A 26,258-nucleotide genomic window follows, 5' to 3' on the forward strand; every position below is an offset into this window, starting at 1 on the left:
CTCTATCTACCTACGGCAGGGCTCCGGGGGCAAGGGCGGAATGGCCAGGGGCAGATGCGCTTGTACGATACCAAAACGGACGACACTCGGAACGATGCCTACCTACGACCGTTATAGCACCAGCCTGCTCAAAGGAGTGACACAATTAATTTAGAACTAACGCCGCCCCAGAGACGAGATTTATTCGGATCGCTGGGTTTCATCTCGAGAAAGATATCAGGATAAACGATGCTGGAAGTGACTTTCGCGACTCTTTAAATTTATTTACTTCTAATAGAAACGCGACAAAATCATTTATATGTATTAAAAAAAAAAGGAAAAAAAAAATAAAGCAATTGACGCGATAAATTGATAATATCAGTCTCTAAATTAAAACGGAGAGAAAGATAATTTCATTGGCAATTAGATTTGGAGGATCTTTCCGTTGACTTCACGTCATCGCATTCGTCACGAGGATCGCGTTCTGATCGAGCTCGCTAGTCGACAGAATCGCTCGATAGGGCGCCTCCAGCCGCTTTTAGGGGTGAATTGTTCGAGGGTGGCTCTTCTCAGTGCGCCCGCAACACAGCTGACTCATCTCGGCCTCGTATACTCGGAGTTGTATCGGTATCACCCCATGCGTTATCGCGTCTCCGCCACCCCACAGCCACTCTCTCCTTCCGTAGCGACCCTGCCGTATGTCCGTAGCATTCAGCAGAAGCACGCAAAATTTCGTCTATCCTCCTACCCCTGCTTTTCTGAACCCGCCGAGGGCGAGTAATGCGCATTCTGCCCACCCCACAATTCAGCGGGATGACCGTGTCACGTTTATTCGTTTGTGAAATTAGTGCTGGTTTTGTCATGTTTAGGCTGACCGATGTCGAGACGTATTTCTTCCGCTCCTTCGATATTCTACAAGAACCGATTCCTCGTCTTATATAATCGATAATTATAAATGTTCTTTAAGCGAAAAAATTCATCGGCAACGTATTACATTTTAATATGCAATTAAAAAAAAATTTTTTTTATTATTAATTACTCCGCGTTAAACATCTTTATAATTACATAAAAAAAATTTAACATAATTTCAAGAAAGTATATATTTATACATTAATAAATAAAACTTCTTTAATTATTAAAACCGTAATTTCGATAAACTCGTTAAGACCACATCAGCGTCGCGTCTTCGATAAAAGGGACGGCGTTCCGTCGAAGTCGTCAGTGATCTCATTTTCATTCCTTTTTTTTTTTTTTCCTTTTTGTTTTTTCTCTTTTGCTTTCGCGTGTGGAGGCCCTCGCAAATTTCACGGACCAATGTCGTCCCCGTTGAGATCGGCGACCGTGCTGATGACGTGAGTCAATTGTCACGCGAGCCGTGGCTTAATCCAATCGACCGGCGACGCCCTTAATGCCGGATTTTGTCGGTCTCGCTTCTCTTTCTCTTTAACGTTCTCTCCGATCTCGCTCTTGCTCTTGGATGCCGTCGAACGTGCCGTCAAAAAGTGCGAAAGCTTAATTGGTAGAATTGGATCTTTCACTTGGCTGCTCGCAATCAGATGATCCCCGCAGTTTAGATCGTCGAATCGACCATGCGGGGCGAGGCCCGATGTAACCGACGCCGACCAAGTGTCTCTCAGCCGTAACGGGCTTCCCAGCTTCTGGATTATACAGAGAATAACTATAGATAACTTTATATGCGAATAAAACTGGCCGGTTTCGGCTGTATCTCTCTCAAAGCGATTCTTACATCACGCCCGGGCATCACTCGACTAAAGAGTTTGATTTCTTTAGAAATAAAACCGTCTTGCTATATTTTGTAATTTAATTACGTGTGAACTTTCCAGAAGTCATTAACTAACGTTAATTTCCACCACAATGAACGTTATATATATTTGACATTTTTTTTAATTACTCAATTTTATTGCACAAAATTCTAAAGAAAGTCAAGGGCTGACGAATAATTAGCGCATGGAATCGTTCATATTTCAGCGAAGAAAATTATTTGGAAAATTATCTACTTGGACCGCGAAATTTTTAGTCAACCAGCCGAAACCGCGCGACGTTTTTGTCCCGCATGCTTTTCCTCGCGTACTCTCCGAACAGAACCAGCCAGGCCGGGCTATACAGGAGCTAACGATTACACGCGTTTTTGCTTCCGGTCAGGGAACTACTCGTAGGATGTTTCACTCGACTGTGCGTTATCTTCCCTTTCAGAAAATACCGTGCGCTAGGCGTGCGCGTTTCTTTGCATTTCGCGCGGTCTCGCGAATGCTGCTGCTCACTCCTCGTCATTAATCGCACGACTTATAGAAACATACTTTTAATTAATAAAACTTTTCATCTCCTATTTGCCATATTAATATCAAAAATACTCTTTGATTTTTCTCGCAAATATTTGCCCCGCCGGGAATGCTAGGTATTACAAATCGCGTAAAGTAAAGTTTGATAACCATGCCAGCGCGTCTTCGAGACTTTTGATACTGTGTTGATAGTAGAAAGACGAGAAATCGAGCCATCGCGATCCGTTTTAATTGCGGATCGATTTCACGGGTCGCAATCGGCCAGCGACGATATTCATTATTCTCCGTTATCTCGGCTGATCGACGGGTAGCATTGACGCCGTAAACATCATTTCTTAACCGCTCGAATACGCTCCGTCAGCGTACTCCTTCCCTGTCTCCGTGCAATTAAATACACGCGAAATATATTACGCTTGCGTAATGAACGAAAAATCGCTATTTGCACAAAATGCAACAAAATAATTAACTCAGTAAAAACGAAAAAAAAAAAAAAAAAAAGAAATCCTTCGACGCGTGCGCAGGCTCGTGAGAGAAAAATTTTCCATGTTTTTGACATTCGACTTGGGACGATCCTGTTGGGAGATACGATCAGTCTAAAAGTAGTGTCGATGCCTGGACGTTAAAACATAAGAGAAGGCAGCTGTGTCAGTCTCACCTGTTGTTTCTCGCCCTAATTATGGCCTGGTACCTGACTATAAAGTGGCGATATGTGTATAGATACACGTATACCTACACACTCGTAATAGAATGTGCGCGTAACGTTGATGGACAAGATTTATCGACTCGTTTAGCCCTTTTCGCGGGACCACACAAGAAATTAGCCAGAACTAAAGAGACACTCCCTTAACGGCGTTAGCACCTTTCGTCTTTCGTTGCCATATTTTCTATGAATTTTAACGAGCTCTTTCTTCCAATTAACATTCTCGAGAATCTTTTTCTTTTTTAATTAAACGATCTCGCAGGTTGTGTTGCGCACATCTAACGCTACCTTACAAATAACAACGTAACCGCAATTAACAAGATTAAGCCAATTAAAAAAAAAGGGGAGGAAGATAAAAAAAAAAAAAATCAACGTCTGCAAAATCTGTACTTCGCACGGCTACGTCGCGCGCTTTACGATCACTCGTCGAGTCGATATTTATTTCGGCCGGTTGCGATTGATACGCGCTACAAACCGCGTCATTTCTTTTTCAGTTCCAATTACAGACCTAAGAGTTTTGCAAGGTGCAATGTGTCGTTAACGACTGTCTTAAGACGGATATACGTGATTATCTGCGCATTAAAATGCAGTAGTGACGGTGGATAATTCATTGCTTATCGTCTTCCTTTTTTTTTCTTTTTTTTTTTTTTCCTCTCCACGTGAAACGCCAAAGGTAGCGCTTTATTATGTATACGCGATCGACAAAAACAAGGAGGGAATAAAATGTCCATCGAGTCCAAGTGTGATGTAGAGCCTCGTGTCGGCGGGCAACATTGTAGATCATCCAATCGATTAGTATCTCACTTTCGTACCGAGAAAACGATGCGGTGGTCATCTTATCCGTAACCGATCTTTACACACAGCGCTTAGCGAATAACTGCGTATCATCAAAGTGCAGCGATTCTAATTATATTCCTAAAACTCTTTATCTCCGCTTTTATTATCTGCTGACGCATTGGTAATGGCACACATTGCAACACGTGCGCTAATAAATGCGACTGCTTACCGATAATGTATTCGAGGATCGATTCGCCGTTATAACTCGGATCCTCGCGTTTCCGTGCGCGTATCAATTACATAAAGGCGCATTGTAGTAACTCTTCCGACGGTTCAAAGAAAAAAAAAAAAAAAATAAAAATAAAAAAATATATATTCTCACGCGAAGATGCAGGCATTCTAAATCCGAAGAAGACGTAGCCCTCGCGAGCGCTTTTCTTTTCAGTTAAATCACAAATGTTAATAACGTACAGCACAGGTAATAAGCGGCTTCTTTATTTCGAAATGCGTTCGCGTTGATGTATTAAATTGATACCCATTTACCGCGATAAGAGATTATCGATATCCGGGTGCCCATCGGCACCAACATTTCGTCCAATTTATTCGCAATCCATCACGCGGTCGCATGAACGCGCATTATTATGAGGGGGAAGAGTGAGTGGTAGGAGGAGAGGGAGGGGAGGCCTCGAGTTAAACGGTCGAGTTCATAATTCACCCCTTATCGTTTCTTTTTTTTTTTTTTTCCTCGCGGCGCAGCTAACGAGCGGTTTCATTACACGGCCGACGATAAGAGAAGACGAGAGGACGCGCGCCGGCCTCGTGGCTGATGTTGTCGAATAAGTACCGAGGTGTCCGCTCGCTGCTCGATAACGCGTACCGGTCGTACAAACTCCTCGGTGTCGCGCCGCACGTTTTCAAGGCTCTTGCACCCGCATATCCTTCGGCAGAAATAAAGGATAAGCGCTAATCGTTCGCGCGTCGCGCGAGACCGATGTCGCGCGCGTACTACCTGAATAAATACGTACCCGTACCGCGTGCGTACTGCATGCGTGGAGCGCTTAAAGATATTAATCGCGCATGTCGGTGCTTTGCATAATTTTGTAATGCATCCCGTCAACGGTCGATAACATCTTTCGCACGACGCGACGCGGCCGTGGCGCGGACTCGCCGCAGGAAAACGCACGTGGGTGTTTTGTATATGTATATGTATATATACGCGATATCGTTTCCACGTAGCTACGGACGGGACCGGCTTGTAAGTCTCCGCTGAAACTGCCTCGCGTCGCGAGGTAATTTTCTAGATAAAGCGCGAAACCCTCGGTCGCCGCGAGAATTTATGAATTATTTTCCGGCGATTTATCCAGAAAGATAAAGAGAGCGCGAAGACGGCGGGGCACTTATACGAAGGGCGAAATTGAACGTTCGCTTTCGATCGCGGGGGATTATGCCGCGTCCGGTCGAGGCAAAATCGCCGCCGACGAGAAAACATCGTTGGCGTCGCGAGTCAATTGACGATCTATTTCTCTAATGATGGCAGATGACCTCATCTCCGCCTGCCAATAGCCAGTCCGCTGAAAAACCAGCGTCGCCTTTCGCGGTTAGTATCCTTTTTCAGTCGGCTCCTTAATTGCTTGGCTTCTTAAAGATCCGCTTCGACGAGTCGCGCGCGCGTCGCCGATAATAAAGTACTCGCTGGAATAATAATCGATCGCACAAAGGATCCATTATTCAGACGACGGGGGGAGAGAGAGAATGAAAGAGAGAGAGGAGACAGCAATCGATAATCGATGCCGCCATATTCAGTAAACAAGTTGTTCCGATCGCGACGCTCGGCAAAAATTACACCGACGACGAATTTATTGCGGGGACACGCTGCGTCGCGCCGCCGTCGTGTGGGGTTCGAAGCGCGGTGCACCTTCATCGGCGTGGGCCCCGCTGATGACAGCTCACGGCGGACCGGTCTTATTAGGCCCACGCGTGACTTCAACTTGGGTCAGCGAGAGCTCACGCCGCTCGTTTGCATGTCTTTAAAGTTTTCCCCGCTCCCAAGACATCTACATTAATTTTAATTATCATACTCGTTACCAATCTATTTACCTTTTCGCGGCGATTATTTCATACGATCATACGAAATTTTTTATTCGATATCGAAAGCTTCGAAGACGCGTCATACATCTGAATCGTTTAAAAAAATTAATAATTAAAAGGAAAAAAAAAAATGGCAATTTTAACGTTTCCGCGAATTAAGACGTAAATAACATGTCATCGTAAAGGGATCGGTGTGCTTCCTGGACACCTTTGTGCTGTCTTGGCCCGCAACAAACTATCATCCGCGTCGCGAGACCATGTGGTACCTCGCTTGGCTAACTATATAAAACACGCCGTTCTCCACTCCAGTTGAACGGCTGACGCGAGCAAAGCGTTCTCGGCGTCGCCTTCTATTTGTCCCTCCCCCATGATAATTTAACGCAACGTCGACTCTCCCGTCCGCGGGCCAACTCGCGGAACATTCGCGTCCCATTTTACATATTCGATTGGCCGAAACGCGACGCACCCTGTCCGCGGCTCTTATTAGCGCGTCTCTATATCTCAGCCGGGTACCGGGTTTCTCTCGCTCTCCTCATCGTCCGCGCTCCTATTTTCTCTCCTCCGCTTCCTCCTTCGTCGCGGACTTTCTCTGTTTCGCCGGCCTCCGCTCTCACCGCCTCGCGTCGCCAACCGGAGCAATAAATTTTCGCGCGCCGACACCGAGCAATATTTCCTTGCCGTTTGTACGCGCCAGTTCCTCTTTTTGTCGAGGGGGCTCCGTACACGCGGATAAACGCTCCGCGTATTACGGTTAAACGCCGCGAAAAAAGGCGCACCCGGTACCATTTCAATTTGCGAAATGGTGCTGCGTTCGCCATTGCCGTGGCTGCTGCCACCGTCGCCGCCGCCGCCGCCGCCGCCGCCGCGAGTTAAGGCTTTCGCGCACACAAATCTGCATAAGAACATAAGCTCACCGCGAGGTATCCTCCACCAATGAAGGGGCTTGGCGCATTGTATCTCGGAACTTACGTTGGAGCTTGTCGCTCGAAAGTCTAAACTTCGCTAATTAGCGAATTACGAATTATCGCTCGCAAAATAGAAACTTTTCTTTGCAAGATTAAATATAAAAGAAAAAAAAAAAAAAAAACTCGAGGCATTAAATGCGGAAAATATTGCGTGACAACCAACGGAAGAGCATTCATATTAGCCCGCACGTGTATGAAATGACTCCGCTGTGCACCATGCAGGTACTATCAGCTATAAAACTTAATTATCACGTTGAATTACGATGAGCTTTTTTTTTCTTTTCTCCCCCATTTCTTTCACGTCTGAAATACGCTCTCTAACGATAAGCGCGGCGATATCAGGATAGATAAGCTCGCCCATGCGAAGGAAATGAAATTGCGCTCGTCACATACGTAAATTAACCACCTATCAATTACAGTAACATCACCGCGCGAGAATAAGAACGGTTTTGTACACGCGATACGCGCTTTTATATAATAATAAGATAGTTCGCTTAATCAAATTTACCAAAGTACACCTTCCTTACAAAACGTGCGCGTCGCGAAGATGCAACATGGCGATTATATAGCTCGTGGCGCAAAAACGACGTCTCGCCGAGTGGATACCTGTTTCCTGTCTTCCGCCCAGAGAAAGTCTCGGCGAATTTTTTGGCGCTTAGCCCGACGGAAAGATAAAAGAACGGGGGCGCGGGGTGGGACGGATGGAAGGACAGATCGCGAGGGAGAAAGAGAGAGGTACGAACTCGTGGAGGAATCAGCCGCGACGCGACGCGGCACGGAGCGGAGCGGCGCCTTGCGCAGAGCGCCGTAAATCCTGTTACATCGTGCCGACGAGGCGAGGAGAGCGGCGCAGGTGTTGCCGAGGTATCCTCGTTATTTATTGATTTACTTAATTCGGCCAAAGAGGACCGTGGGGCCCCTCGGCGTTTGAAGAGAGCCGGCTCATTTCGTGATTAAAAGACGTTACGGACGCCTCGGCGCAGCATGTGTGTGGCGGCGGGATTCTGCCTCCCCCTTCGTATATTTTCGTGCTTAACGGCTCTCGCCTTTCTCAGTTTATTGCTATTAGACGATGAAAGGGGGAAGAGGGAGAAAAAGGAAGCGAGGAGACGACAAGGGGAGAGGTGGCCATGGTGAGCGGGCTTGCGACCCCGGGAGAAGAAATCGACGCGAGAAATCGTTGAGATCGCCGGCCGGAAATCGAGGAAAAAATATAGCTCGTCTTGGACACCGCTCGTAACTCTGCTAGTATGATCGTACGTGCCGTAGAGAGGGGCGGAGGCAAGACGCCAGATTTTTTCGGAACCACCGTGGACCGCGCAGTTTTGGAATCGCGTAATCGTAAAACAGACTTACGAGTTCAAGCGGGACAGATCATTAATTGTAGTTCTTAAATAATCGTTTGTATTTTTCTTTTGAAATTAATTTAAACATTAACGTTAATGCCGCAGAAATATGAAATGGAATGCCTTCTCCCTTTCCCGCGTTTTAATTATATCCGTATAAGAAAAAAAAAATAACCCGTATATCGTAACGTGTCACATCGACGTCGCGCGATCGAACGTGCCGGCTGATATCGCGGCATACGGAATTAAAGTATCGAGAGCAGCCCGCGGACGTAAAAGATGCTTTAAGGATGCTGCGAGGATGCGCCGGCGAGCGGTGAGCGCGACGATGCGGCGCGGGTCGACCCGATGAAATTAATTAAGCCAATTTTTTCCGCCGTCGTAATTACGATTTACAATCCCTAATTTCAATTACGTCCCAATTAAGTCGGCAGCGAGCGCGTCCGACGACGCCGCACGGACCGCTCGCTCGCTCGCGCCGCGCGATTATGTTTATTTCCATCTGAGATCGCGGGTTATACGTTCACCTCGTTCGCGGAAAGTCAACGAGCGAATTAACGCGCGGCGTCGGGCTCTTGCTCGCGAGGTATTCCCCGCTCCCGCCCCCAATTCCGGCTCTCACGGTTCCGCGGATCATATCGGCGCGCGTGATTGCCGGCCTCGCCGCTGCTGGTCTACGTCGTAAAAAGGGGGCCGTCGGCGAGAGCCGGTAAACGCCCGGATCAGCGTCGCCGTTTTAATACCGGGAAGAAAGAAGGGAGGGGCGGGAGAGAGACACTTTTCATATTTCGCTGCTCGACCGCGCCAGCGATCGGCCGAAGCTGGTTGTAATTAGCGGGATCGGGGCTGACCGGTGCGCGCCGCGATTACGATTGCACGCTGGAATTCACCTCCGTTCGTTCTCCGCGAGAGATCCCATATCGCCGCGCCTTTTTTCTTTTTTTTTTTTTCTTCCCCCCGCCGTGCTTTTTTCCTGCCGCGCGAACGTACGGCATGGGGTTACCGATCCCTTTCGGATCCATGATCTGGGCCGTTCTTAGCATAATTTGCTACGTGCTTCGCGGTGCCCGCGCGCCCTGGTGTGGAAGATTACCCGCATCCGTATTTTATCGTCGTGAAAAATCTATTTCCCCGTGGAAGTTACGGGCGAGATCGAGCCGACTCGACGTTTGAACTAGCGTTTCGTACCTGATAAAATACACGAGCGATGTCGATTTAACTCTCAAGTTACAAGACTTCACGTTTCCAAACGGCTGTTAAAAAAAAGAAAAGAAAAAAAAAATTGTTCTAGGCGATGTGGCGTTCGCGCGGGATTCCCACGTGTGTTTTCATATTCGCATTTATACCTTCCCCTTGCACGGCGCCCTCCGTGCCGGATCTTGAGATATGCGAGAAGAGATTGAATATGGAAAGTGACGAGAGAGAAGTATCCGGATACAATGGGTGGGATGGCAAGACCAGCGCGACGGCGAAATACGACAAAATAAAAAAAAAAAAAAAAAAAAATAATAAAAATACCGTCCGTCGCGGCCGGCGAGGTGAGGCGCATAGGGCAGGGGGAGAAATAGTAGAGCCCGAGGGGCCCCGTGAGTGGTGCCCGTCGGGTCCCTCGCCGCAGGGGGTCTTACACGTACGCGGCAACACATTCGACCGAAAAACCAACATCGGCGCCGACAAATAACTACCCATATTATCCGATCTTGTAGGCTACCATCTCACCACGAGTCCTTTGTGAGAGGTCCCAGCGTTATGTATGACGCTACGTCGTAGGAGCGTCGGGGCCCCGGCGCGGCGCGAGCCCCGTGGCGGACGCGCCATGGTGAAATACCACGCCGGTCGACATGTTTGACGAGTCAGCCTCTTCCCTCTCGGTCCCTCTCGCTTTTCTCCCTGTCCCTCTCGCCGTTTGTCTCCGCGGCTGTCCCCGCGCGCGCTAAGACCAACCGCAAATCTTACTAATTACCGCGGCAGGTATTTTCGATGAAACACCACATTTAATCTTCGATTTATTTGATCCCGGGTAAGGTGAGCGAGAATCGTGCCCCTTTCAACGCGCGCGATTAATACCATCCGCTTACTTGAATTCGTGATGCATATAGTGCGGAACCTGAAATTCAAATTTCTCATACGATAATTTTTAACGTCCCGGTTATTTTATTCATTTGCCTCTTATTCTAACGATAGCTTGAATAATTAAAAAAATGGACAGTCCTGTTATAAATTATTTACTTCACTTTCGCTTAAAATATATCGTAGAGGACGTCGAAGTTCCTCGAAGAGACTTAGGGCACTATCGGAACGCTTCTTAAGATCGGCAACGAGCCCAAAGAGTTCTCACCCGCGGTACCGATTGTAAATCAGGGCAAATTGATCGCAAATCAGTGACGGGGGACGCAGAGAATCCCACCCACGCGATTCGATCGGGAACGAAAAGAGCGCCGTTCCTTTCGGACTACATATACTACATATTAGTCACAATAAAAGATTCCGCGTCTTTATCGCTGAATTTACAAAAATTCCGTTCTCTCGTGGAAAACGAAAAGCAGAAAGAAAAAAAAAAGTAAAAAAAAAAAAAGAAAAAAAAATACGTAATGGTTTACCGCGGCATTTTTTCCTCATTTAAAAGTTATATCAACAAATCAAAAGTATGGAAGGCCAATTTACGCCCAGATTGGACGCGGCGTACATCGCGAATGTCGAATTAACGCACGCGAGACGCGCAGTTTCGCCGCTCGCCCGAGTCGTTGTAGCCGGTGGGCCTTAGCGCACTGTGGGCCTCTTTAAAAGACTGCACCTTAAGGCGGCGGCGTCGTCGGTACCGACAAACGCGCCGACAAACGCTGTCTCACTAGAAAACTTCTCCTACCACCCGGCCACTACCGCTCCACAACCTTGCTTCCCCGTCCCCTTTGACACACACGTATGCACGATTGCGTATGCGACCTGTTCGCCGATCCCGAGTGAAGATCCTCGACGTCCGTGCGCGGAGTTTAGGCCTTTTCGACCGGTCGCCAATCGCGACGACCAGGTGCTAATCAGGATCGTTGAAAAGAGATTATTCCCCGAGAGCCTATCCTTTTGATTTTAACGACGGCTACAAACTCTTTTTTTTTTCTCTCTCTCTCTCTCTTTTTTATAGAAATTAATTGCGATAATCCTTGTGTATGTAGAATGATTGGAATCGTTGAAACACAAACGCGCGTATGTCGGAGCGTTCAATTCCAGTAGTCCGGCGTAATTCGCGACGACCAGGCGTCGCTGTCGAAATCCGGGAGGGACGAAAATAAATCCGTGGAACGACGAGGAAATGGGTGCGAAAGGGTGGTATGTCGGGGGGAAAAAAAAAATGACGAAAAAATGCGAATTTCTCACCGCGGCCGGCGACAAAGGGCTGCTGCACCGTCATCGGGGAAGATAAATCTCTCTGTCTCTGTTTCTCTCTCTTCCTCCACCCCCGTCTTCTTCTTCTCGCTCGCTCGCTCGTACCGTCGCTCTTTCGGATCTTCTTTGGGTGCTCCTCCACGGTCGAGATCGAGTCGAACTCTCTTCTGACTTGGGCAGCCGGGCACCGCGTTCTCTCCCTCTTGGCTCTCATTTACACTACCAGCGGGAGGATTTACTGGCCGCAGAATACAATGCGGACCTGTCCGTGTCCATCCACCGAGACCGGGAGCCGTCCTCTAGTCGTGTACCTCTTCCCCATGGCTATACATATCCGCCCTCCGCGGCACGTAGCGGCGCAGAAAAGACGGCGAGAAAGAGAGAAAGAGAGAGAGAAAGAGAGAGAGAAACAGAAACAGAGGGAAAAGAAAACGGGACCGGACTCTCGGAGTATTTTACGCCTGGTCGAGTAAGTTCTGCGCGAGTGCTACTCGCGCGAGGGAAGTCGCAAAACAGATGGCCACGATGACCATCTTGAAGCCGCGGGCTGAACCTTCGGGGAACTCCGCGCGACTTCTATGCCGATGGAACGAACGACGTAAACAAGTCGAGATGAAATTCTATAGTACGCGCGAAAAAGAGCAGCGAAATTCGCGAAAGAGATCCCCGCGTTAACGTAGCCGCGCCCGGGACTTTTATTTTTATTTTTTTTATTATTTCTTTTTTTTTATTTTTTTTTTTTTGTCCACGAGGAATGTTGTAGATGCTGCAGATAATGTTGAAACGTGATTTAGCATTCACAAGAAAAAACGATGAGCGGCCTCGACTTTTAGAGGCGGCCGATCTTTGTCATCGCGCGCACGAAGAGCTTCGGTATAAACTGGTTCGCGGTAGGAATTCGAGCCTCCTGTTAGCACAGAAACGACGCATAGAGCCGTGTGAGCGATGTAGAAGAAACGTGATACCGACAGCGTCAATAATTAATACGTTTCAATATGAGTTTCCGCCGAACGGATCGTTCGTTCGGTCCGGTCGAACGGCGGGGCCTCAATTTCTCGGATCGATGATCATCCTCGATCGCCGTCGTGGACGTCAGACGTGCCGATGTGTACCTAGCGACGGCGAGTCAGCTCGAGAGCCGCGCACACGTGGCCGACATCAGAGGCCGGAGCCGCCGACGAGCCGGTCACTTTGCATAGTTTAGAGTCGTGACACCTACCAGTGTCAATTAAGCACGGCCGTTGAAAGTGCAGACAATGTCCTTCATCGGGAATAAAACGGCGAAAATTCCTCGAGCGTCTTACAGAACGCTGCCCGTTACCGATTGTCGCAAAATCAACACCGCTTTAATGGCCAATCTTTTTTTTAATAATTTAACCATTTATTTTTCCCTTTTTTTTTTACGCGCTGTTACTCGGGAAGCGTCTCAGTCATAAATTTTAGCAGTATATTACAGCTAGAGACACATTATTACGTTAAAAAAAGAAACTCGCTAATATTTGTTTTGTGATATATCGATTTTAATATAAATGTAATGTTTATGTATGAATATTATTAGCATTCGTACGCGTTGATTGTGCCATTAATCGCTGCTTGATTAGCAATCGTGTGAAGATCGTTAGCGAGTTTCCTAAGCTTACACAATCTAGCGATCGTCTTTAACAGGTCTCGCGCCTCCTAAATCATAAAACGCGTAATATTTCAGTGTCGCTGAATGGACCGGGTGAAGATACGGTTAGATAATTACATTCATTGCGGTCTTGTCTACATATCTAAGAAAAGTCTATAATTTAATTTACCGGAATACCAGAAATTAAAAAAAGAAAAAAAAAAGAAATCCCGACGAAGTATAATATAAACTTATATTCTAAATATAAACGTCTTAATTTTACTTTAATTTTATTCGGCCTTCGAGTCAGTTTCTACTTTGTGAAAAATATTTTTGCACCGGATATAATTCATCATTTTCCTTTCATAAACAACTTATTAAATTTAAACGATATTTTTATCTTCCTCGTTCAGTTACATAATTCCTTTTTTCAACATCTCGGGCCTCAACGCTATTTTTATTTTGTAACGTTAATAATTTTAGAACTTTAATTAAGCGCTTCAGCTTTATAATTTTTAATGAGTAATATACATATATATATATAGAGGAAATTATTATTTTTGGATTAAATATTAATAAAACTCGTACGATGAGCGTCGGGACACCACGTCAGTCTTCGTGATCGATAGTAATCTTCAGATCGGCTACCTCGGCGGAAGGTTCGGAAGTCAGGGATGCGCGTACCTCGTCGAAGGCTTCAGAAGACGAAAGCCGACCACTTAGCATAGTTTAGTGCGGCGACACCTCCCGGTGTCAATTAAATCCTCGTCGCTATCGGGCCTGCCAAGTGGACCGCGGGACGCGGTTCTTCGAAACTTGGAGGATTCTAATTCCCTCGAGGACACGGACCTCGCGACTGGACTCGGCAATGTCGGACCGCGCGTTTGTTCGCCGATCAAAGACGGCCACCGTGCATTCCGATTGCTTCCTAATCTCTCTCGTTCCCGAGTAAACTGGGAAGGGGGGAGGGGAGGGGGGAGGGACTCTCTTCGTGAATCGAGTCCGCGTGGTCCTTTTTCTCTACGCCCCCTTTGTCCGTGCTCGCGAGAGACCTTCCGCTTTTAATTGACGCTCCTTAGAGAGAAATTTTGTATTGTGCGAGGAGCAAAGAGCGCGCGCGCGCCTGGTTGGGAAACCGAGAAATTGCAATGCTCGTAAAAGGAGCGCTTGCCGCGTGGCTTTCGTAGAGAAATGACCTGGGTGAGAATCTAGACGAGACGTCGGGCTTCTCTCAACAGGAAGCCTCGAAGGTCCTGGCCGAACCAATTTGTATGCCGATGGCTATCTCCGCGGAGAATAATTTATAAACGATATTAAACCCGTGCTCTTTTAGCGAGACACGCCACGTCGCTTGGTACCGAACTAATTCCTCTTCCCTTCGCTGCCACCCTCGTATCTCGGCCTCAACCTTCAGCCGTATCGACGTGCGGTGGAACCTTTAAAAAAATACTTGTATTCCGATGCAGTCACGACCGCGGCGACAGCGCAGCTACGAAAATTGGTGCTATGCAAATTTAAATGTCTTTCTCCATTGGAAACCAATAAGCGATCGATTTCACGATAGGGGGAGTACAAAACGAGTTTGATCGAATCCTCGCGGGTCGTGCACGGAGATATAAATTATTTAATGCGCGCTGGAATATCACGGGTAAACGTTAATAATTGCCTAAGGTTCCTTATTACGTTACGCGCGGATCCGATCGCGGCGTAAGACGCATCACCTTCGCGATCGCGTCGATTATCCACGAGCCTCATTAATGGGCTTTCTGATGAAATCGAGGAGCGAGATCTTATTAAAATCAGACGATGTGCGATGATAACGCGCCTTCCGCCGTTTTTACCTCCGTTCGAAGTGGCCGTTAACCCTTTCGCTGCCAATCTGCCGTACGCGATGCTTACGTATCGCGGGCCGAACGGTTTTCACGAATATAACTTCGATTTCTCGACGCATCGGTGGAACTATTTAGATCGAACGGAAACGATTCCGCGATATAACGAAGTATCCTAGCACGTTACGGCCGCGCACAGGAAATTACACGGGATCCTTAATTGTTCGCGGGAATTAATCGCTCGACTCCTCGGCCGTCTCATAAATTCGTTTCGTCCTATCGTGCGTGACTTTTACCGTCGCGACGAACGTGCGTTACGGCTCTATAAAAGGCCATATTCGGCATCGTGAATCAACTTATTATAGTAATACAGTCATTCGCATTCGTGATCGGCTTCGTTGGCGGGCGGGCCTCTCCTCGCCGACGCTGTTTTAGCATACTGCGACACGGAAAGTCTCGTCGACTTTCGTCGTGGAAGAAAGTCCGCCGGCACTGCGATCGCCCTATTCGTCTCCGCCCTTTCTAATCTCGCTCTTTTCATATTAATTTACTCATCGCTCGCCAAAAGCGCTTACGTGACGCGAAAGTCACCCACGTAGCCGCGGAGCGGTTCTGAATTACTTGAGGAAATCGAAAATTTTAATCAGTCGCCAAGTCTCCGGCCACGATGAAGTAGACACGCGAATGACAAATTGGATTTTTCCTTCGCCGTAATTTTATATTTTCCGTTGATATAATTCAACGAGGGGGGGGGGAAGAGGGGGGAAACAACCCCCGCGTGAACCGGAAGCTTGAAAATTAATTTCTTTACGTGCCGGGACTCGGTGAAATATATTTATCGAATTAATGAAATTTAGAATGCAGTAACATTTTCTAACAATTTTATTCCGTCATCAGTAATCGTTTTTATTATTATTTGACAGTCGTAGTTTTCCGTCGTCACAAAATATTTGTAATTTTTCGCACTTAAGAGTTACGTCACATGGTACACGTAAAAGCGACAACAGTTTGAGTTATAATGTGACAAAACTTGTGCACGGCCGCCTAATTACCTATTTAATACCCTTAATTGTCTCGCAAGGAATCGTTAGTCTGCTTGCTTCAAACGAGGCCGTATTCATTAACTTTTTATCTACATAACCATCGGAATTTACCTCTGCGCCATGGCACGACGGAAATGCGAATTCATCGGGGAAACCTTTCATTAAAAAAAAAAAAAAAAGAAAAGGGAGGGGGAAAAAAAAAGAGACGCGCACGGCGCTAATTACGTCGATATCTCATCAATTTGCACCGTTCCAGGAACACGATGTTCTCATGTATCGACACGAGGCTGATATAAGTCTTCCGAAATATCGGGAGTATTTAAATTAAAGCGTTATGTAAATTTCGGAAATTCTCGCGAGATATGAATTTATAATAATCGAATGCGTATAGACGTGCCGAGTGTTTTGTTTCGTTGAATTTATACGCGCTTTCTTGTACGTGTTTCAAAAACACTCGCCGCCCCTTACGTTTTCATTACTTTATTTTGCGGTCGGGGCACCGCCGTATCTTCACACGAGCAAACCGTAATTATTACAATCGTTCGACCGATCGGGCGAAAGATTAAAATTCCTGCGCCACCGAAGCGCGTTCTTGCGCGCTTATCTGCTGGCAAAAACGAAAACGGTTTCTTTCATTAAAGAAGCGGCGGAATCAAAAGTTTCCTTCGTTAAAATGCGTATAAAACGCGTATCGGCCGGCTGGTTACATTCGTACGCAAACAACGCTCGTTTAATGCTAATCGTCATCCTTCGCTTTTACCGAGCGGCCGAGCCGGGTGATCGATTTCCAAAAAATGACGACGATACCCGACGTTATTCTTCCCTATTGCTAGAATTAGTGTCCAAGTTATTAACGGCACTGTACAAAGATATTGAAAATCAACGTTACGACACGTTTGTTGATTGAACTGGCGCAACTTTCATGCGGAACGTAAGGGAGAATAATTGCACGGAAGTTGATAAAGCGCACAGCCAATCGCGAGCGGCGCGAGCATGCGGACGTTCGTTAAGAAATAACATTGTCGTTTCTGTTACGGCACAGATAAACACCCGCGCGCGATATAACTATGCAGCGATAGGTTTATCGTGCAATTAAGTTTATTTATTAATCGGAGCGTGAGAAATAAGTGTATACACAGTGTTATATTTTTAAATTAATATATGTATATATGTATAATTCTTAATGTCGTGGTTTTTTTTTTTCTTTTTTTTTTCTTTTTTTTTTTTTTGCGGAGGGTCTTTGATGACGGGGTAAAGTTGGGAACGGAGTTGGGGGCGGCGGACAAAGAATCTAAGGAGTGTACAATATACAATACAAGTCACGAAATATCACGATTCTCGTGTTAAGAAGTTAAGTTTGACGCTTTTGATACGCGCGGCCCACGTCTGAGCCGCTCGTTTTTCCTTTCATTTTCTTTTCTCTCTCTCTCTCCTTTTTTTTTTAATAATTTTTTTTTCTTTTTATTGCTTTTTTCATCTTCTCGTTGACAATGTCGCTCGCGTTGCTTCGAGCACAAGACTGTGCGTACGCCCCGGAGGAAGCCACGAAAATTATACGAGGGGATTGAGCAAATTCCCGAAGATTCGAGGGAACTGAAACGCGATTTCAATCGGACGACGATCTTCGACGGTAGCTCGAAATTCCGACGGACAACGGAACTCGTCAATCGTGCACGATCGAATTAGTTTTAATTGAAGGGGCAGATGGACGAAGAAATATATTTGATGTAAGGACGCGTCGGGGGGGTTACAGATTTTTCGACGTTAAATTATTACGTTCGCGTTAATGTGACTTAATATTGTACATGGACTCTTCGTATCCACAGACTAATTTCACTAAGAACCATCACAGCACTAAATTAATAATACATTTTGCGTAATGATACGTATGATACACAGGGAATATTTATCCGTATAAATAACTTAACACGTGCGTAAGAATGTGACAAGCCTTCTTCATCCACTTGCCTGTTCAATTGCGGATCTGTACATATCGATCAATTCTGCACCGGAACATCGGGCTCGTTTTCACGCTGCATATTTAGCGTTGAATATGGCAATTCCGATCTCACATTAATTTGCAAATAGAATTTATTAATTTCCAGCGAGGTTATTTATTTTTTTTTTTACATATATGTATAGATATATGTATGCATATAAGTAAAATTCGGGACTGGAGAGAAAAGTCAAGAGAGAACTCCATGTTTAACGCTGAATATGAACAGATTGGAATAAAGTAAACATATGTACAACGTTTATCGAATATATCTGAACAGGGCTCAATAAAATCAACACGCATAAACAAATTAAGGTTCTGCGTAATCAGTAACAAGTAAATAAAGTAATAAAAATTTGTGGAAAATATTCGTCTCGCCATTTTTGGAGGCGGTTTGTTTTTTTTTTTTTTTTTTTTTATCACTGCAATAAGAGTTCACCGATCGTATTAATTAAATAAAAAATAAAAAAAAAGAACTTCTGCCGTTCCGTCTACCGGATTATAGAATAGGCTTCTGGTTTTGATTTGAAATATCGTGAACAATAATCGTCGGATTCGTTATTCGACGACACGATCATGAAACTTTAATTTTTTTTTTTTTTTTTCGAACTATTCGCTTTGAATCGCTTAAAAAATCGCAATAAACTTTGTATTGGTTCAAAATGCCTGCCGAATAGCGATTTTTGCTTATGGAAATCTTGGCCGACCATAGTAGTTTATTAGAACAGCCGAACCGATTAATTTCATCCGCGACAGTTGCACTCACAGCTCTGCTCGATTATTGCTTTCGGATTTTAGAACACCTCGCTCCCTTGTAATCGATTCGGATGTACAAATATATTACAACGACGATGCTAGCCCGCTGAACGGGTATCGCAAAATGGAGCAAAGCTGATCAAGACTTCCAAAAGTCGATGTACCTCTCGTTTTAGTTAATATATTCTGGTATTTAATAATTATCGCGTGATATCACATTCGTATTTTTGCGCAAAACCGTATTTCCATAAAACCAAAATCAACGTTAATTGGCTATTTAATATATTTTAATTTTGAAATATCCCGGCTTAGCAAATGTCAAGTGAATATTTTGTGAAAGAAAAGAAAAAAAAAAAAAATTATTTTTATATATATTTTCGCAAATAATATTTCATAACTTAATGATTTAACATCGTATTTAATCCATTTTCGTACAGCCGTTAGTGACTTACCTTCGAAACGAGAGATCGACTTGGAAGATCCGCTCGTGTCTCTCTCATTTTACGATACTCGACGTTACTGCAGGATCGAAAACGCGTAGGAGACATGACAGCGATTAGTCGAATTACGACAGAGTGGCTTAGAATACGAATGAGAAGCCGATCGTCGATTGCACAACGAGATGATAGACGTTAAACGCCGCGGTGCATTGCGCCGGTTATCGAGTCGATCTTTCGATCGTCGCTGCGAATGTGCAACGTGCGGACGTGCGGCGCATTCGCATTGTCACAGTGCGTGCAAACGATAACGGCTTCCCATTCTCGGACATCACGGGAGAATCCCATTCTGGGAGACGGTTCCCTTAAGAAAGAAGAAACGGGGGGGGGAAAAAAAAAAACATTGCCGTGTTATGTACTCCCGCGGGTATCGCGCGATTTTGCCTTAAATCACCGTTATCTTCCATCCCAGACGTTAGGTTGCTTCTTTTTAGACCGTTTCTATTGTGTTACGAGCGTGTTTTCGCGACGGCGAATCCTTCTGTTCCCTGAAATGACTCGCGCGATTGATTGCAAATTTCCTCGACGTTCTTATTACACGTTTCCATATTAATCCGATTACTTATACAAATTTTAACTTTTTTCTAATCGACAGGGTAAAATTACGATCTTTCTATATTTCGTTAATCGATTATATTTTTTATAAACTAACATTTCGATTTGCTTCGTTAAAAAAAAAAAAAAAGTAACATTGTGATGTACGGCGGTATACAAAATTTTTTTTTGCTAAACCGTTTTTATATAATCGTAAAATAAATTTAATAATAACAAAAGTTTGCGATAAAACGTAAAAAATTCGCTACATTTGACGAATATTTAATGGGCGCAAATATTCGTGGAGATGAATTTTGGAGAACGAGAAGATTCAAGGAGTAACGCTGTTCCTCGGTGAACCGATCCGCGATTCACGTCGCGTCGCGTTACTTTTTTCCGTAGATCGTCAATTCGGGCCCCCGAGATTCTTCGGATTTGGGATTCCTTGCACTTGTTACCTACTTTGCGTTTTCGAGGCATAAATCGGGCAGCGTGCGTTTATGCGTTTACGTCCCTCTAGTCGTTATAATATAATATATTTAATAATTAGTACAGAGAGAGTAGATGTTATTTATATTTATAATATAATATTTATATATATAATATAATATATATATATATATAATATCACTAGGGTACATATGTACAGGGGCTGCAAATAATAGGAGGTGCTCTTATATTGCAATATCGTTCTCTGTTTTCTTCCCTTAAGACTTAACGTACACAGGTAGGACGTAGTAGACTCACACGTGACACAGGTACGCGCTCGTAGACTTTTTTCTTTCTTTCTTTCTCTCATACACTCATTTCCTCTGATCTCATTCACTCTCGCGTCTCATCTAATTTACAGCAACGCGCGGTCGGTACAGCGTCCGTCGAGAGTCCAACGCATCTCCGTTTTCGCGGTCCTTTAACAGAGACGCACACTCCTAACGCGCGGGATTATCGTGCTCGCGCGCGAACCGCGTAGATTTATTTACAAGTAGAGGAAACACGCGGGGGACTCCCGGTACCGTCCCGAAAGCACGAAGGGCGCCGCTTCCGCTTGCGTAAAACAACTTTTCTCGAGTGCGACGCCGCTCCGGAAATAAAATTGCACTTTGTAGTATGAGAGTCCGGCCTTCCTCGCTGCCGTCCGACACGGCCAGGACCCCCGAATAGGATGAGGAGAAGACAGGTAGAACCGAATGCCGACCAGCCAACGTTCCCGCCGCTACGACGGCTCCGACGTGGAGTCCGGCTCTCTCTCGTCGGCGGAGAGGTCTTCCGGGTCGCCGGACTCGTCGGCGCAGTCCTCGTCTTCGTCAGGGTCGTCGTCCTTCGTGCTGCTGACAGGCTCGTTCTCCTGTCACGGACTCCCTCCGCCGGCATCGTCGCCTCGATGCCCGGGCGTCAGACTCGGACTTCTCCTTCTCTTTTCCTGTAGTCCATTGACCATATTTTCGATAGACTTGAGCTCACCGGCGGAGCTGGGCGTCGTTGAGGTGAGAGCACCGCCGCCGGTGGGCGTCGGCGAGTCGGTCGGTGGCCTCGGCGGCGGTGATCTCGGGCTTAGGGTCCTACTACCGGGGGTGACGGTCTCGAAGGCCGAACCGTGCGAGGATGCTGGGAGCGTGTAGGGCATAAATCTGTGGCCCTTGAGCTGATGCAGGGGACTGGCCAGGGGATGGGGATAGTGCGCGAAGAGCGGATGCTGAGTCGCCAAGGCCAGCTGGGCGTTGAACAGCATACCGGGCGTGACTCCGCCGTGAAGTCCAAGGGGAGAGGGTGGTATCAGGGGACCGGGACCGGGATAAAGTCCGGGCACCGGCGGGTAAAGATACGGCAAGAGGGGCGGGTGAAGCGGTGGACCGACCGAGACGTCCGGCCGCGGGCCTTCGGATCCCGTTGGGCCGGGACCGCCGCCACTTTCGGAACCGGACGATTCGCTGCCCTCGCCTCGTTCGCTCGTCCGATCGTCTCTTTCTCGGGAGTGCTCCCGTTCTCGATGATGGTGGGCCGGGTGCGGCGTGTCGGGCCCAACCACGTCCAACAGCTTGTCTTCGTCGTCCATGAGGTCGGTAGCGGAGTTCGACGAGCGCCGCTTGTCCGGCGACGCTGGTCCGCCCGCTGTCAAACGGGAACCGCCGCCCGATACTGTCAGGAGCGCCTGCCTTCTGCAACAACGACGCAGAGTTAGCAATCTTGCGAAGGTACGCGTGCCGCGGCTATTTTCCACTCTTAATTATTATCCGCGCTGGGAAAATCTCTTTGCGTCTATACTTAAAAATTAATTAAATCACCATCCACGCCGATTCTCGCCTCGCGGGGGGGATAAGTCGTACGCTAACGTTCGACGAGCGAACTCGAGCAAAGGTGGATTATATATAAAGAGACCTATTGCCTCCTCTATGTTTCTAGATTGATTATTGATTTATGGAAAGGCGTGGTTAGCAAGTTATCAATCGTTAGCGGCCACCGGGTAAATGGGTTCCGCCTCTATTTCGGTATGATTTATCGACGTTCGCAAGCTGACAATCTTTTGAGACGCGCGAATGCCCATTGATTACGGCACACTATAATTGGTTCCGAGAGTATAACGAGAGGGTCGGTGATAAAGTTACCTCCCTCATTCTTGGCTGCGGCAATTCCGACGCTAAACCGTCCGCGCAGGGATCTCGCTGCGGTTTTTTACCGTGCTCGTGCGCGTATGTCTCAATCGGGGGGAAAAAGAAAAAAAAGAAAAAAAAAAAAAAATTCCAACGAAGACGGGAAAACGCGGTAAGAGAATATCCTCGTCCGAATAATTGCGAGAACCAATCGGCCGACTTCACTCGGCGTATCGGCGCAATATCTCAACAATGTCCCCGCGGTCTGCTAATTGATTTATTCACGAATCGATATGCAGCATAATGAAGAAACTGGGATTGTAGGATCGCGCTGACGTTAATTCTGAGGAACATTGTACGGCGGTCCGTCGCAGTCGCGCGAAGAAATATAACGGAGAATAATAATCGATCGTACGAACGCATTAATATTAATACTTCGCCAAATTGACTTTTATTTTATTTTTTTTTTTTTTCTCTCTCTTCTCTTTTATTTTTTTCCCCTCTCTGGAAATGCATATAAAAACGTCCGCGGACGAATAAATCAAGCGCACCATTTTGCTTGCGAGTCCCGGCGTGAGATTTCTTCGAGGCTTTCACGCGGATACTGACGGTTGCGTAAGCGATGTCGCGCGTATAACTCGCCGGATCGGAATCTATGAGAATCCCGCCGCCGCCGATACTTACGCGAATGAAATATCGAGCTCGTTAGCGGCGTGCGTCGTATCGGGTCTCGCCGAGCGCGAGAGGAGAAGAGAGAGAGGCGCGATCGCGATTCCAGGAGACAGAGATTGTATTGTGTCGGAGGAAAATCAAAAGATTCCGACGCTGAAAGCGCGGCGGCGGCGATTCTCGAGTCCGCGGCTCTACCCCCGCTCGGCCCGCGGTGATAATTCACGCGAAGCGGAGCCGGCGCGTCGGTCGGCGCGATGCAATAAACGAGGCCTCGGGATTTATGCGAGCGCCGGTAGCTGTATTGCCTCGAGGCGCGGCCGTGGTATTAGATTAATTATCTTAATTGCGCCTTCAACGCCTTTCCTATGCCGGCAAGTGTCTAGCGTTCTCGCTCGCTCGCGCGTGCATTGCTTTCACGTGCGCTTAACTTTATGCCACTCGCGGCTATTTGCACTTATAAACAGATGAGCGAGGGCTCGCATGGTGCAATTCGCGCCTCCGTGTGCACGTGCGTGCGTGCGTGCCTGCGTGTACGGGCGGCTCGCGTAAACGGCCGCGGCGTGTCGATAGAACCCTAGAGATATATATACGCGCGGCATGATTACATTGCGCGCCGCGCGACTCTGAGAACGGTTTTTTTTTTCTTTTTTTCCTTCTTTTTTTTTTCCCTGCGAATCCGCGAGAGCTTAGGTGTGCGGAATCGAGTGAGTGATTTATCGCGCTGACGTTCCTCGGCCGCCTGCACTCTCGATCGGAATCGGAGCCACGATCATTTTTCATCGATACCGCGGAGATATCGTATCGGCTCGCGACGACACGCTGATCTATTCGCCGATTCCCCAGGGCAGCGCGTTTCTCTCGCTCGCGAAGACGCGGGCGAGAGGAATCGCGTAATCTCAACGCGATTTATCGAGCCGCGGTTACATGAACGGCCGGGGCCTTCTACGTTAGAGAAATCGCGTCCGCGCCGGGTTCGCGCGGATTTAGTTTCCGATTTCTGATTAATCCACGCTAATGAACTTCTTCTCTTCGTTCGGCTTCACCGGGACTTCGATTTGTTCCTCGGAACTGATTAAAGCGCGGAGGGCGGAGAACGGCCGGGAGGTAACCATCGTCAGCGGGTGTTTCGCGGTAAACGACATTGACGCGAACGAAATGGAACACACGTTTCTCGTGTGAGTCTAGGACGAAGAGGGATCCCGTACCTCGCTCGAAAGTCCTATACCGAGCACACGGCGGACTATTGATTTCGCGCGCTCTCGCACTTACGTACGAAAACCGGAGGGCCCGAGCACCCTTTCGGGGTTGCAACGAGTGCACGTCACGGACGCATCCATAGGGAGAGGCGTGTGCGCAAGGCGGATACGCGCCGAGCGAAAGCTCGCGCGCGCCTCTGTGGTGGTGAACTGATCGCATTACATGGCATTAAAACACCGGTAAGCCTCTCGTTGTGCGAACGGCTATAGCCGGGACTTACATGAGGTTTAGGTTTGTTCCGCTTGCACGAGACGACGCATTAGATTTGCTCGAGCCCCACCCAACCCCCCTTCGCTTTTCCGCACTTCTGCCCCCGCGGCCCCCCGGAGGGGGGCCACCGTCGTTCGACTCGATTGTCGACGGTAACGTACCGTCGAGTTTCCTTTGCGTGATTAGGAGCGTTCCAGGAAATTTTGTTCGAGCCCGCTGAAAGGATCCGTGCGCGCCAATTAATTCTGTATGAGGTTGCGGAATCGGGGTATTACAGCCCGAGGCGCGATTATGGGAAGAATTGCGGGGCTCGCCGAAAGCCACGTATCATTGTTTAAAAGACACGATACGGTGAACGATACGGAGACTTATATTTCAACGATATATTAATTATTCTCGCAAATATACGTACTGACAAGTGACACTGCGCGAAGGTAATAAATAATAAGTGAAGCAATCGCAACGTGTTGAGATATAATGAATATTAATGCGATAGTAAATAATATGATCTCAAACATCACTGTTAATTACACGCTCTCGATATGTATTAGCCAGACATAACGAGATTAGATAAAGCAAGATTTTTTTTCTTTTTACTTTTCTTTTTTAAATTTTTCCGAACAAATCAGGAGTCGGCGAGAGACTCGGGCTGTAATTATATCTCGCAGGTATGCCCCGCAGCGCGGAGAAACGTATCAGGAATTCCAACGATTTCCGGTTCGCGAGTAATTAACCGCAAAAGTTAAATAAAACCCGGCAGATTTCGACAGGTTTCTTCGGCGCGCCTCGATCTGGCTCGTTAATAAGAAGGCGATACGAAGAAGGCATCCGCGCGAGTGTACCGATTCGCGAAAGTGAACTCGGAAAAACAATTCTCGGTGTCGCGGATATTAATTTAACACCTGCGTTAAAGAGCCGCGATAGGAAAATACATATCGCCCGTGTTGCACGTATTAACGCGCGGCTCGTGGGAGTTTCACGAGCGAACGGGTTAATCCGCCACATGTATCGCAATACGATCTTTCCGCGGTGTGTACGATGATAAATGACGTGACAAACCCGCCACACCAGAGCGGTTCCTTCCTTCCTTTCTCTCTCTTTTTGTCTCCTTTTCGTTTTTTTAAGCGGCGTGGCGAATCAACCCGTCACGCTCGAGCGGCGTTACATCTCGTGACGAAACGGCGCGTCGCGCGTTGTTAAAAAATTAACGAAACAATGCGCCGGCTGTCAGTTTCGTTTAACCCTATCGCGTACCGAGCGTGTAGCAATTTTATTTGGGTACAGTCAGGTACTTGTTTCTTTTTTTTTTTTAATTTTATTTCTACATTTAAATCACGAGGGATCTCGTCTAAATTGCCGTGCAATTATTAAGTCCCGGCGAAATTGACTTTACCATACGTCCACATATTCGTTTTCTAGTCCACTCGCTCTCCGCATCGGTTCTCGATTATTTAGAGGCGCGGTATTGCGAGGGAGAGAAAAAAAAATCGCTGGAAGAGATAATGCCCGAATAAAAAAAAAAAAAGAAAGAAAGAAAGATAAATAAATAAAAAAATAACACACGAGATCGGGGGGAGAAAATTCGCGCTTTCGTCGGAAGCCTCGATCGAGGCTCTCGAAAGCAGTCTTTGTACAGCCGCAAAACGATCTGTAGGGCCAATATAAAATTCAAAGCCGCTAAGAGTGGCACCCTCCACGTTAACGTAGCGCCGCCCCTGAGCATCAGTATGC

The 26,258-nt window shown here is 46.9% G+C and overlaps 1 protein-coding gene across 4 annotated transcripts in view; it reads right to left on the minus strand.

The window, feature by feature from the left end:
• Positions 1–18,127: 18,127 nt before the first annotated feature.
• The window catches only part of Bi (T-box transcription factor bifid), an 88,346-nt gene continuing 80,215 nt past the window's right edge, over positions 18,128–26,258 (minus strand). For all 4 annotated transcript variants that reach the window (XM_070671151.1, XM_070671149.1, XM_070671150.1 and 1 more), the window contains exon 7: positions 18,128–21,953. In XM_070671151.1, the coding sequence (XP_070527252.1) occupies positions 21,149–21,953 (805 nt within the window). In that variant the 3' untranslated portion in view covers positions 18,128–21,148. The remainder of the gene's footprint in view (positions 21,954–26,258) is intronic.

This window comes from Cardiocondyla obscurior, linkage group LG22 (genome assembly GCF_019399895.1).
Source record: "Cardiocondyla obscurior isolate alpha-2009 linkage group LG22, Cobs3.1, whole genome shotgun sequence".
Classification (NCBI taxonomy): domain Eukaryota; kingdom Metazoa; phylum Arthropoda; class Insecta; order Hymenoptera; family Formicidae; genus Cardiocondyla; species Cardiocondyla obscurior.